The following is a 14,355-nucleotide window of genomic DNA, read 5'->3' on the forward strand; positions in this document are numbered from 1 at the left end:
TCAAATCCAAAAGATAAAAAACAGAAGTGACATTTACTAAAAATAACGTAAATTTCACCGAATCGATTATGTAGCACTTTTGCTCTATTTTCATATTGAATGTTTCGATGAAACTCGGAAAGAATTAAAAAACATCATATTAATGTAACCTTATACATAGTGGCGTAATCGTGTTCATGTTCTTCCTCATTGTAGAAAGATTTCTTGGTAAGTGTAAAGTTGGCAGTATATTACATATGAACATTCCGTTGATTGTTGTATTGTTGAGCGGAAACTCGAGTGATCAGTTCTTTTTTTCTGATGACTTGGAGGCCGGTAATTAATATATTCCTTTTAAACCACACAGTTCAAACGTCACTGCAACCTTTTACCGTAGTTATGGCCAGAAGGGGAAGGGAGGGGAGGAGGAGGGGAGGGGAATGGTTGCAAGTTTTTTTTTTGGACTTGAGGTAACGTGTTAAACATGTCTTACGATGGGGGGGGGGGGGGTAGGCCAGGGAGGGTTGATCGAAGCAAACTTGTGAATTCATCGAAAGAAAAATAACGAAGCCGTATGGTGCCAACTTAAATGATGTTAGTCAACTATTGATTCCTGTTTTCTTCCATGCATAAGGCGTCCACTGAATCATTTTGAAAGCAAAACAGGTGACTGACTTAATACATTTCTAGGAGTGTTCCTGTTCCCGACCCCTCCTCCTCGCCCCCCCCCCCCTCGCTCGTGGACACCCTTTTTGCGATATGCGTATTACCAAGTTTCCATGATATGACAAGCCGTTTTAACATTTAACCTCTTTATTTTCTTTTTAACTAGTATTACTTTTACTTAAGTAAAATACAATTAAGCTTAAGTTAAAACTTATAATTCCACTCCAGTAGAATTGTATTAAACTTATGCTTAACTGATTTCATTCTGAGCTTTATCTACAGTATGAGTGAACAGGCTCTACATTCTCAAGCAAGCGAGATGCATTAATATCATGTGAATGCATCCATGCCTGCAAAGAGGTGTGACATGCATGATATATACTAGTTGCACATTCCTAGAACACTGGGGATGGAGGGGAAGGCAGGGAATATGGAGGACAACCGAACACAAGTGACTCTTCCATCAATCACATTACGTCCGTGTAGTCCTATTGTTCCATCAACACTTTGTCCATAAGAGTGGACCCCGTCACAGGTTTGAGATTAATGGGTAGTGGGAATTATGGAGAAGTCAGGGTAATCTTCAGTCTATAGTGTTTTAATAGCCGCCTGTGGCAATATCACACCAGTGCCTAGAAAATTATTGCAGCTCAGAAAATGATCGAAGAACCATGGTCCCGCAACTTGCCTCCCGCCCCTCCCCTGCCCCAACCCACGTATCAGGCGTCCTGCATATTATACTCTCGGCCATTTCTACCCCCTTGTCCCATCGTCTTCCCTCTTAGAAACCGCAATTCTTGCAGACTATATACAAATCAGTACTGCTTCAAGTAATTTAGGCCTCTAGTCCGAATATGGGGTAGTATACATATAGGAAACACGGCTGTTGAAAAAGCTTCTCGTGTTAAGCTAGACTGATCAGTTTTCGATACTAGTCCTAATTACTGAAACCTCCATATACCAACACTGTAACGTGTCCTTTAGATGGAACATTATAATATTATATTTTTATATCTTTATTTCAAATAATATCGAAAAATATCGCAAAATGTTAAAATTCACTTTTGTATGTATGGTTAATACTCAGTATGATATGAGCTTTTGATTACTTAAATCCTTTTGACGAGAAGTACTTTTTCGCTTTGAATATTCATTTGAAATTTTGGTAAATAAATATACATATTCGAACGTATACCTTGATCACTCTTATTTTATATAACAGTCGATGGACTAAGCTTTGTACAACAATATAGCTGGTATTTTCAGGGTGTTTTAGGATATAAATGGGGGAGGGGAGGGAGTAGCACAGGTGGAACCAACGCGTTTAGTGTATAATATTATAAATTTTATAACGAAGAGACATCGCGCAGTATTGCCTATATATAGCGCATGTGTTAGTGATTCATCTGTTGTTTAGCGGTTGAGCTGAAACTTATATTACCCATCACGTTAATCTGTCAGTTTCCTGTGAACAGGCGAATTATAGAGCGTTACCTTCTCTGTATCAGTGAAGCGATCATTAATATGTGTCAAGGTTTGGTTAAAGTATCTCATTATTCGGTCAAATATTGGTTACGTTCAGGAAATACGCTGGATTACTACTGGTCTCTTCGAGTATATCATCCATGGTGAACTCCCCCCCCCCCCCCCTCTCCCGGTCATTTGAAAATGAGATATCTGTAAATTGAAATGGAATTACTATACAGGCTAGTGTATTAACGAAAAGCATGGTTAGAGGGCGCCATGAATGAATCGGTGAAGACTACTCAGTTCTATATCTTCATGTGTTGAAGATTCAATACATTTTATGCGTCGCGTACCATCTTCTATTGTTTTCTTCAAATACCATTAGGGCAAAACGTATATTACAGAGTTTACTCTACAAGTTCCGCCTCCATTGTGCCCATGCCTCATGCAGAGGTTTAGTCCCTTCGGAACACTGGCATGGGTCCTGCTTATCGATTCTCGAAGAAAACCGAAACTCTGGTAGTCGAAACGATATGAAACATCAAATTCCAAATTTCCTCCGAGTGACTCATGGAGGGGATCCTTTATGGACTTAGAGGTGATAGGATGTGGCTGTGGGGTCGTAGAATTCGAACCCTGAAGGAGGTTGGGGAGTCGGGGGGGGGGGTGGTCCTCCCCAGAAAAAAATCAAAGTTTGGAAGTCAAATATTACAGTTTGATTTATCTGTAGAGTATATATGATAGATCCATAAGTATAGGCCTAAAACGCACAAATTATGCTGATAATACTTTGAATACTTTGACATTTATAAAAAAAAAGATCACATAACTCAATTTCCCCCCTGACTGACGATGAAGGTGTGAGCCATGGCAATACGTTTCTTATACTATATATCTGTATGACATTGAACACTTCAGAGAAAATTGCAGGTTTTAAAGTAACATCTTATGTCCGGCCACCTTTCATGAAAGTGAGTATCCTAATACAAAAATTCAAAATTGTCAGTTAGGGGAATAAGTATATACACAGAAAAGAATTGAGTTGTCTCTTTATTTCCCATAAAATAGCTGAATTTACTCACAAAATAACATCAGTCCAGTATTACTCTCTTGAATAATCCCACATCGTGTGGTTAACTAACTTAAAATATCAATATTTTTGGCGGAAGATTTCAGTAATATTTCAGTAAACTGGCTTTTATTATCGATTACATGAAACAACAGATCAAAATAGCCTCCCACAAGGGAGTTGCTATAACAACTACATGCACCCACCACTTCTGTGGTTTTTGACAGTAATAAACTCTTCCACTCCAATCCCACACCATTAATAATTGAGTGCCATTTTCTATGATGATTGTGGCAAAATTTAATACCCGGATTGAAGCAATTGCATTAAATTTGGGTATCCTGTAATTGTAAATTCCGCCGTAAACATGGGTATTATAAGATCGTCTCTCCCTCCCACGCAGAGAATGTATCAGCAATTTAGGCTTAATCTCGATGTTATGCCATGTTTTAATAACATTGGATACCATCCTTACACGAGAAACAACAGTATAAACATAACTTGTTACTATATAAAACATACACACTTAAGTGAAAGACCATCCCATCAGATCCGGAATAGTCATTGTGTTGTGACTTTAGTTTTTTCCTCGTTGCTATCTGGCTATAGTTTTAGTGACGTCATCCGGCCGAGACTTACGACAAACCGATTAGTGCAAAGGAAGTCGTACAAACAGACTGGGATATATTTGAACTTGATCTATATAGTGTGACAAATCAGAAACTCATTGGTTTGAGGTCATCGAAGTTATATTTAGTCAATCTTATATCTAATATTCTTCAATTCAGGTTAATAAGCAATACAGCTTTGCCCGTGCATATATTTGTTACATCGTGTTATAAAAGTATAAAGGAGCAAAAATGAGTTGTTATAACAACTCCTCGGGAGCAATAACACACAATAATAAATGAGGTATGCATGCAAGGCCGTTAATTGCCAGGTCGATTTTCTCATGGAAGATTATATTACCGCTAGTCCCACCCACGCCCTTACTTGGAACTCTTAAATTTCCCTTAAGTAAATATTGAGAACGTACAATATAGTATTCTTTATCCCATATTTCCCCTTATTTGATCCCGGGCTGTATGTTTCTGAGCCCCTCACGTCAGCCCTGGACACGTAGGCGTAGGAGCACAATTTGATTTGGGCGTTCAACATGTTAATGTGCATATCATATCGGCATGCGTCGGTTATTACATCGCATGCCGATAACATACAAACATTTGCCGTGTTATTACCCTTCCATATTGGTTATAATTATTGGGAAAGTCGTTACAATAATAATGATCATAAAAATATCAGTTCAACCATTGAAAAACACATAGCAAATTATTTTTCTTTCAGTAGGTGCCCGAAAAATTCTCAGCATATTGCCCGAATTTTCACTAAAAATTTGGTTGGGGGCTGCAGCCCACAACCCCCGCCTCCTACGCCTATGCCTGGACAGATCGATGTCCAGTCTAACCTATCTATGCAGTTGAAATGTTTATGGTCAGAAAATCAGAGTAATGTGCACCAGAACCTATGTACATTCAATGCTCAGTACAGATGATTTACACTCAAATAATGTAGTTAACTGCACGCCCTATACACTCACGTCAAGGTAGTATTGGTGCGCCGATAGTTATGTCAAATTCCCGAAAATACGGGAAGTAGTTTTATTTTAATTTTTATTTCAACCGTGATTTTTAATATTACATTTCGTATGGCATGGTTCATGTCGTTTTGCTACATTTATGTTTAAAATTCGGAACATTTAATTTTGAATTTGGTGGAGTAGGTGAGGATACGGATAAGGGCTTTTATCACTGAGGATTGTAAGCGTTTTGCCTAGTATTTCCTATCCTGGCAATTCGTCACAGATGATCACACTGGCGTGGCCCAGGAGACAAAATAACGTTCACTGGTGAAATAATTGCCGCCTTTGGCGGGAATTACCACCTGAAGATCAGTGCTGCGAAAAATGCTCCCGGGGCAGGGCGCTGTCCGACGGTAAGGCTATATACCGGTAAGATTCAGAATAAAAAGTTCCTTGCTCTTCCAAATGAGCTATTCTGTCCGATCGACGGGGTTCAACAGTTTCTTTCAAAAGTCACCGGATACGTCGCCCTCCAACACCCTAGCCCCCTCCCCGCCGATTGGCTTGGGATGTGGGTGGATTGGATGTTACTTGAGGCTCTCACTTTACCGTAGATGATGTACTGTTGTAACTTGAGCTGTTTCATGTCTCACATTAACTTGTCCATGGCTGTTAATCATGCAGAATCTGACTTGGTACTGCCCCCAACCCCATTTTCTACTCCCCTGACAGCAGTGTATGCATATATGTACACACGTTGAAAAGGAACTACACCGGCTCGTTCATGTGACGTCATGAATACGCCAGCCTACAGGTTGGATTAGAGCAGGGTTGTCCAACCTTTTGCAGAGGAGGGCCACATGGAATGATTATGATGAAGGAGTGGGCCGCATGAACACTACGCTCGATTTTTCGATTTTTTGCCTGAAGCCCAAGGCAACAAAATGCATGGTGATGTGCTCGCTGCACTGTGTGGTTGCTCGTAAGCCAAAGATAATGCGAAACGCAAATCTTTGCAGTAACCACTATGCGCGAGTTCTGTAGTGTACAATGTGCAACGGTGAATGAAAAGTACGCGCAAGCCTAAGTGGGTTATCGCTGAATTCGGACACGCGCTCGACATATATAATATACAACAACGAAAGGAATGGAATTTACAACTGATATGATGGGAATTGTTCCCGCGTGGCACACGAAACTTTCTGCGTCATAGATTGGTCCTTGTAACTTAGCAACTTACACAAAATCTGTAACGCGTATTCACGCACGATTGTCAAAGATGCATTTTGATTGGTTACTTGGGCTGTGTGACGAAACACGTTATACATGAAAACGTTATTCCTCAGTTACACATCAACTACCGTACATATTATTCGTTGACTAGTTCAGCATTAATACTCATCGTATTGCAATCTACGCTACTCAAGCTTACTTCTCATGATTGGATTAATTCCTTTAATGATTCGCTTCTCCTCCATGATCCTTGGAGGGATCCTCCTCCTGTTATTGGTGGTGGGACCGAGAGGTTCTGCTGCCATAACTGTCCCTGACGTGTGCTTACGTGTCACTCCGGATGAAGTTTGGATTCGTCTCGAGTTGAAACCATCTTTGAACGCAACCAGTAACCTCCACAAGGTGAGAGTAACTTGATCACTTTTCGTAGCCAGTTTCCATCCACCAAGGAAATGTGAATCTGTGTGTATTTGGTAGAAGGCCAAGAGATTGAGACTTCTAGGTATCATCTCGGAGAAAGCAACATGCGAGCTTCTCCTCTGTGTATTGGGGGGGGGGGCGGCCAAGTGACCAGGAAGAGGTGAAGAGGGGTCCCATCTCGGCGAGCATGCCATGCACTTTCACCCAGAAAGGTATGGTCTGTTTATAAACCTATATGTCAATGACATTACATACTGGTGCCTTGTAACTGATGTTTGAGTAAAGGTTAGACGCAAGGGTACAACCGGGCACGCAGCTGTAGTTATGGCAGCGGAATGACGGTGTGTGTGTGTGTAGGAGGGGAGTGGGAGGGAGAGCAGGGTAGGGAAGGGCGTAGTCTGTTTTATAGTACATGTATAGTTGTTTAAAGCTTGTGTTTGGTTGTTTCCGGACGTTCTCAATCTGTTGCCACATTCAAGTGTGTTTTGTCTTTTTATCATGAAGATGTTTGTTTCTGTGTGTATGTGTTTGTGTGCGCGTGAGCGTGGGTCGTTCTGGGGGAGGGTGGGAATGGGGTTGGTTGGGAACAAACGGTCAATGGTACAACGTCTTTCTGTAGGCATTGGGTGGATTGCATGGGAGAGGGTGTCATGTGGGGAAAACTCGCCAGAGTTGACACCTGGACATAGACGACTATTTTTTATCACCAGTTATTGAGTTTCTTAATTCTTTTAATTCTTGAACTTATTCGTTCGATCGCTGTTTCGTTTGTTCTTCTAATTATTGATCTGATATTGATCATTCTTTGATTAATTATCTCTTTTTTCCCGTTTGTTTATATGTTCATCCACCTACCCATCCGTGACTGAGTCATCATTCCATTCATCATTCATTCATTCGTTCATCATTCATCCATTTATTCATCCATCCATCCATCCATCCATCCATCCATCCATCCATCCATCCATCCATCCATCCATCCATCCATCCATCCATCCATCCATCCATCCATCCATCCATCCATCCATCCATCCATCCATCCATCCATCCATCCATCCATCCATCCATCCATCCATCCATCCATCCATCCATCCATCCATCCATCCATCCATCCATCCATCCATCCATCCATCCATCCATCCATCCATCCATCCATCCATCCATCCATCCATCTATCCACCCTTCCACCCATCCATCCATCCATCCATTCATTCATTCATCCATCCATCCATCCATTCATTCATTCATTCATTCATTCATTCATTCATTCATCCATCCATCCATCATCCATCATCCATCATCCATCATCCATCATCCATCATCCATCATCCATCCATCCATCCATCCATCCATCCATCCATCCATCCATCCATCCATCCATCCATCCATCCATCCATCCATCCATCCATCCATCCATCCATCCATTCATCCATCCATCCATGCATTCATACATATATTCATCCATCCATCCATCCATTCATCCATCATCCATCATCCATCCATCTATTCATTCATCCATCCATTCATCCAATCATTCATCCATCCATTCATCCAATCATTCATTCCTCGATTAATTTATTCATCTATTCATTCAATCCCCCCACTCACTCATTTATTTTCTGTCACCAGACCTTGGACCTCACGAATGTGAGATGTTGCGATAATCCTGGCAAGACATGTTCCCCACCTCGACCTCTGACTCTCTCCTTTGACAATGTTCTGTCTCTTGTTCAGTATCCCATCAGACCAACATCGGTAGGTCTTTATCTGATGATACTTCTATATCAACTATTATCATAATCAATATTTTTTCTTCTATATGACTTTCCCAAACCGCTGTCTCGATGTCTCGAATACTATATTGTTTACCAGTAAACTTCATTCTGCTCAGGTTTTATATAGTTTTTATGCCATGAGAAATCTCCTAAAATAAGATGAAACTGGAAAGTGTAGGGAACCTAGAGAACGAGAGAGAGAGAGGGGCATGGGGGGGGGGGGGGTGTTATATAATGACGTGTGAATATACGCTTGGTTACTCAATATTACATTTCTGTTCACATTAAATTTTCGGTTCCAATTTGACTGTACAAGCAACTGCCTTTTAAAGAGGGCGACCTTCACTGGTCCCCGCTACCGAGATCCTCACCGAATTGTGTTATTGTATCAAACTAAACCGATTCTCATTTCGTATTGCTTAACATTCCGGGGTGGGGCGTGGGGGGGGGATGGCTGTTCATATATTGGTTTATCATGATTTTCATACCTAGTTTACAGCGTACACTATAATCCATTCTATTTTGACAGATGGCGGTCAGCAAGAAATCGAATTCGGATGTTGATTTCCGGGATGATCTCTGGTACGTATACATTTATCAATATATGAATATTTGCATGTAGAGCAAAAGGTTGTATTGCACTCAAAGTACTGTTCACTCTGTTTGGAACCCACCCTTGCCCCCTCGCCTCCCTCTTCCCCCTCATGTGACCAAATACTGGTACCCTTTATTGACAAAAATATCAACAAGGCCAAAACGGACAAACTTAGCTTAATTTGTTACATATACTGGACAATATTCTTGCACGTTTACAACGGCTGAATTACCAATCCTCCCCTTCATCCTAATATTGATCCGAATGCCGTCTCGTTATTATATACTAAGTGTTTATGTATGGTCATTGCCATAAAAAATAATGTTTCCAATTTATGATAAATGATGTTATTTGAAAGAAAGACAATTTCTGTTTATCTGTTGTACTCTTTATTTTTCTTCTTTGTTTTTCAATTTCTATATCTTCAATTCTGTTGCCATCAGGTATTCTCTTTATGAGTTTGAAGAACCATTCCTGAATCAGTCCTTTGACCTCTGCCTGACCTTTGACCTACCCGACGCCAGTACTCAGGGCGTTTATACCCGATTGGATTGGAACCACAAGTTCAGGGGTATAAAACAAGCTAAGGTGAGTTTGGATATTATGAAGCTATGTATTATACGGGCCTCACGATAATACCTATAGCAACGAAAAATGCCGCCATGCAGCCTGAATAGGTCCATTCTTGGAAAGTTGTTTAGCAAATCTGTGTAAAATATTGATCTGTCTTTGTAAATCTTGTATACACTTACTTTATACCCCCCCCCCCCCCATGAGACTATTTCGACCGGTGCTGGGCCGAGTGGATAAAGGCGGTGGCATTTGAAGCAATGATGCTTAGCAATCGAGAGGTTCCGGATTCGATACCTTGCCAGGTTATAGTAAGGTGGGTTTTTCATCCGAGATCAATCTACGGTTTTCCCATCTGAAATGACTTTCTAAATTGGAAGAGTCCAAAGCTGAGTTAAAAATGTTGAATTGGAAGCCACCCGACGTGTAAGTTGTAATTCATAAGCCCTTGCGGGTTTCTCCCACATTTGTGGTCGCTCAAGCGTCGTAAAACTAACTGCTCATTATTATTCTATTACCTGTGAAAAATATTTATCTCTCTTTTTAAATCTTGTATACTCTTTCTTTATCCCCCCCCCCCTGTATTAGTGATAACTCACTAATACACCTTCCCCTTACCTTTCCATCATTTATTTTTCTAATTTTTGAGTAGGTTATTACAGCACTATATATATAGTCAAGACACTATGGGCAATATTCCTGAATTTGAAGGATCAAGACTTGAATGTTGCCGAAGTTTTTAACACTTGCCGTCATATATTTTATAGATTTCGTAGTAGTACTGCGGTTCATTGTTTTTCCACTTTCTGTGACTCTACGATTTCAACTTTTAGACATATACCTCAGTGATAATGCGTCAACGACCACCACTTGGTGAAGACTACATCAGGACCAACCAGTTTCTCCTCATCCGAGAGTTAGCTGTTGATGACAACAAAAACAGACAAACAACAGTGAGTGAGACAAATAAAGGTTATAAAATGAATAAGGTTGAAACAGATAATAAAGAGAATTTAGGTTACAGACTGAGAAAACTTCAGGAGTTAATAACAATTAAGCGAAACGGTAAACAGGTAAGCATGACTACACGTTATACTAAACCTGATAACGGAATACGTCTTCCCTGTAATCCATGGACTACACTGCATTTACTGGTCTTGACTATGGTATTCTCTCGACACTTATATGTGTGCAATCCGGACGTGTGCAGCCTGGGCGGGAATGAGGTCCGGAGAGGAGCATTATCGAAATCAGCCATTAACCATCTAAAGAGAGGCAATATAATGAACACATTTATCAACCTTATAACACACAATGCATGTGACTCGTTGAAAGATTTTCTACTCTAATTATGTTTCACAATAATTATTATTTTTTTGTGTATAAATTTCTGTTTAAGGCTGACCAAACGGAGTACGTGGTTCTCAGCCAATCACCGACCAACAACATTTCTGACGACCCGAATTACTTTGTTGAGCAATCTCAGTGCTATATCGATGTCGGCCAGCTCCAGTGTTTGAAACAACGATGTATGGATTCCACTAGCTGCTACCGGTATACCATGTCTGATGGCTTGTTCAGTGAGAATAAGGTATGATGTCATTACTAAATATAGCCTATCAAACTTCAGATATTTACAGTTTCAGCAGTAAACCTATGATTAAATTATTTACGACTCGGATGTTTCACCAGTCTATCAAGTAAATACTTTTTACCTCCTTTTTCTTAACAGTTTGGACAAGCACGGAATCAGTCGACACCGTGTACTCTAAGCTCTTCTCATCGTACATTGAACGACCCACAGTCCATCTCACGTGACCGAAAGGCTGTTGCATTCAACACACAAGAGTCGATCTTCCTTTCCATATCCATCGAACTTGGAAGTGAAAACCGGACTATGCTAGCTGAGTTACCAAATAAGATTCGGGAACAGACCAAGATTCTGGCTGTGTTGATTCGCAATCTGTTGGGGGCATCTGTCAACTACATGTTAGACAATCTCATACACGTCATTAGATACTGCATGGCTACAATCAGTCGAGAAGTTGATCTCCAAGTCCAACGATTACTGGCGAATCTCGAGTTACACAAAGCGAAGTGGTCTGCTATCGTTGATGGTTATTACACCTTGAAGGATCGTCTCTATTACGTCATCTATGCATTTGACCTATATGTATCTACCATCAAAAACATCGCTCACACCTTAGCACCATTGGAGGAGTTGTGGTTCTCCTTTGTTGATATGGTTACCATTCATGTTGATGAGTTATCCGTTTTCGTTCATAGTTTTAGTACTTTCCACCGAATTCCAATCGAGAAGTCAATACATCATCGATGGAATCTGATTTGGTCAACAGCAACAAGTACTGAACTTGCAATTGAGGACCATCAACTGAAGGGCGCCCTCACTGACATCCAGAGAACCATCGTACTGTCTGCTCTTGCCAACGCCGTCACTGGTAGGTTTCTTTATTGCAACGTTTCAAGTTTTATGTTAGCGGAAGAGTGTGGGGTAGGGGTGGGGTGGGGAGGAAGGGGTTAAGGGGTTCAATCGAAAGAATATGGTCATATGGACAGAATCGGTATGCTACTTTACAACAGAGGTGAGGTAGACCAGACTTTAAATACTTTGTTATTTTCTTTAGGATTCAGCATCATCATGAGCCTGTTACTCTTCGTCAAACTAACTACAACCAGGAACTCTTCCCAACCATCTCGACGAGTTTCTTGCAATGAATTGATCATTCACACAGCTGAAAACACTGGCTCCGTGGACTATGGTAAGATTAATTGACAACCTTAACATAAAGGGGAGAATTATGAGAAGAGAATTGTACCCCCCCCCCAAAAAAAAAAATAATAATAATAGCTTTTAATATTTTCAACCATTGAGGAAATCCATGTAAGCACCATCTTCAAAATATGCAAATTTTTAATCTAAAGATTATCGATGTGTCAGACAATAAAATGATTACGACCTACATCAATTGCGTATATCCACTTGTTGAAATATGTTAATGAGCTCTGTCATGAATTTAGGTAATGGGGTTGGGTGATATAATGTCAAAGGTCATTTGTAAGAGTGACAGAATGACCTTTTTTTCATTGTAACAGCAGATCACCCCCTATCGCTTTCTCTCGCTTTTTGTGTTTTACTTTGATCAATACATACGTTATACAGTATAGAAGACATTTATGCAATTTCTGAATAATAAAGTTTCTGAATTATTTTCACCACTCGTAAACAATATCAATTTAAGCATTAAATGGTTTAATTAAAAGACGTGTAAATAATATGAATAATGATAAAAAACAAAATGAATTTTTATTTGGTAGACACCGTCACTACCGACAATATCGACACCGAAGAAACCGAGACATTCGTGACTCCGATGCTTACACCGCGAAACTCATCTTTATCGACTGGTGTAGAGTTTCGAAGTAAGATGAAGGTCTTTCTCAAAGAGTCTGTTTCTGAGAGTTGCCTCAGTCACCTGATGGGATCGACAGATGACACCGGCTACGACAGTGATTATATGCTGGACCGATGTCTGTCGGAACGTGACGTCACTCGCAGCAAGTACGGCAAGAAAGTACAGAGGTAAATGAAACGTGACACCGACGTCATGATAAATGGGGTGACGGATTGGTCGTGAGGGCAAAAATCGGATTCCAAAATATGTAAATTCACGTCAAACCATGTGTTAAATGTATAATGGACATATATTATGTGTTCAACTTGCCGACTACAGACGAAGAAATAGAAGATAAAAAAAAAATACTCGATATTCGTGAGCCATTTGTGGATATTCTTCACGACTCCATTGTTGTTTTAAGACGAAAGTGGGAAGGAGGAGAGCAGAAAATTTCTCTTGTGTGGGTTTAGGTGGCAATTTGTCACCAAGTTTCTGTAATTGTGTAGTTCATAAAACACTTTGTTAGTAGTTAGTGGGAGGGGAGAGATAAAGCTTTTCATATAGGAAATAACCCCTCCCCCCCTCCTAACATCAATTACACTGACTGTGTGTCACATACCTGTTACATCGGTTGTTCGCTATTGCTTATATTCATAAAAAATAAAAAATTACCTCACCCTGTTTGTACCTTTTCTTGCAGATCCATCATAACTCCGAGCTATATAGCATCTCTGCTCCGTGACGATGACGTCATCATTGCTTCTGCCTCTGTGATGAACAGAAACGAGACCCGCTCGACTTACCTATCAGACGATTATGACGGTTCTCTTACATCCACCGACTTCTCATCTCACATGCTCTCGTCATCTTCAGACTCTTCCGTCAGCCTCGCATCCTCATCCACTGCTTCCTCCATCAGCTTGCCTCCGTCTGCCGTCGCCATCACTGAGGCAACACTGGCCACTGGTGACGCCGCTAACATCCAACTGGACGAGCCCACTCCTGCCGTCTCTGAATGTATCGCTGAAATAGGCAACGACATCGCCGAAACTGTCAACATCGACATGCCACTGAATCATCGCGATCTTCACACCGAGATAACCGAACAACTAACGGGTACCGGAAATCTTCCAAACGGTCTCTTCTACCCGAATCTCGAAGAAGCATTGATTTTCCTTTCCCTTACATATTTTAAAAATCAAATTTTCAATTGAGTGAATTGTCACATTTTTTTTCTCAAAAAATACTAAAATTTATTTACATTTTTTTCCAAAACTTTTTTTCTAAAAATTTATTTCTAAAATTTATTTCCAAAAATTTATTTACCAAAAATTTATTTACCAAAAATTTATTTACCAAAATTTTTTTACCAAAATTTATTTGTCGCAGTCTAATTAAATGAATAAAAAACTATCATTTTTGGTTTTTGCAATCTTTTCTTGTTTTTGTTCGAATATTTGCAGTTGAATCTCCCATTTTCGTTCGCCTTTCATCCGACTCACACGTACTATACCCTTTGACCTGAATTAATCATGATTAAAGTAAAAGCTGACCTTAGCCTACAATGTTATTAAATGAACATAAAA

The 14,355-nt window shown here is 40.2% G+C and overlaps 1 protein-coding gene across 1 annotated transcript; it reads left to right on the forward strand.

The window, feature by feature from the left end:
* Positions 1-6,123: 6,123 nt before the first annotated feature.
* LOC139979826 (uncharacterized) lies at positions 6,124-14,040 on the forward strand. Its single transcript, XM_071990974.1, has 10 exons — positions 6,124-6,395; positions 8,043-8,168; positions 8,718-8,770; positions 9,227-9,371; positions 10,187-10,306; positions 10,753-10,944; positions 11,086-11,812; positions 11,999-12,133; positions 12,690-12,954; positions 13,470-14,040. Exons 1-10 carry the CDS (start codon positions 6,198-6,200, stop codon positions 13,981-13,983), a joined length of 2,475 nt encoding a protein of 824 aa, XP_071847075.1. The 5' UTR covers positions 6,124-6,197; the 3' UTR covers positions 13,984-14,040.
* The last annotated feature ends 315 nt before the right edge of the window (positions 14,041-14,355 follow it).

Source organism: Apostichopus japonicus, chromosome 14, assembly GCF_037975245.1.
Source record: "Apostichopus japonicus isolate 1M-3 chromosome 14, ASM3797524v1, whole genome shotgun sequence".
In the NCBI taxonomy this organism is placed as follows: domain Eukaryota; kingdom Metazoa; phylum Echinodermata; class Holothuroidea; order Aspidochirotida; family Stichopodidae; genus Apostichopus; species Apostichopus japonicus.

Coding starts and splice junctions, on each gene's coding strand:
- LOC139979826 (XM_071990974.1), top strand. CDS start 6,198: ATGATTGGATTAATTCCTTTAATGATTCGCTTCTCCTCCATGATCCTT. Junction 8,771..9,226: donor GATTTCCGGGATGATCTCTG/GTACGTATACAT, acceptor TGTTGCCATCAG/GTATTCTCTTTATGAGTTTG. Junction 12,955..13,469: donor TACGGCAAGAAAGTACAGAG/GTAAATGAAACG, acceptor CTTTTCTTGCAG/ATCCATCATAACTCCGAGCT.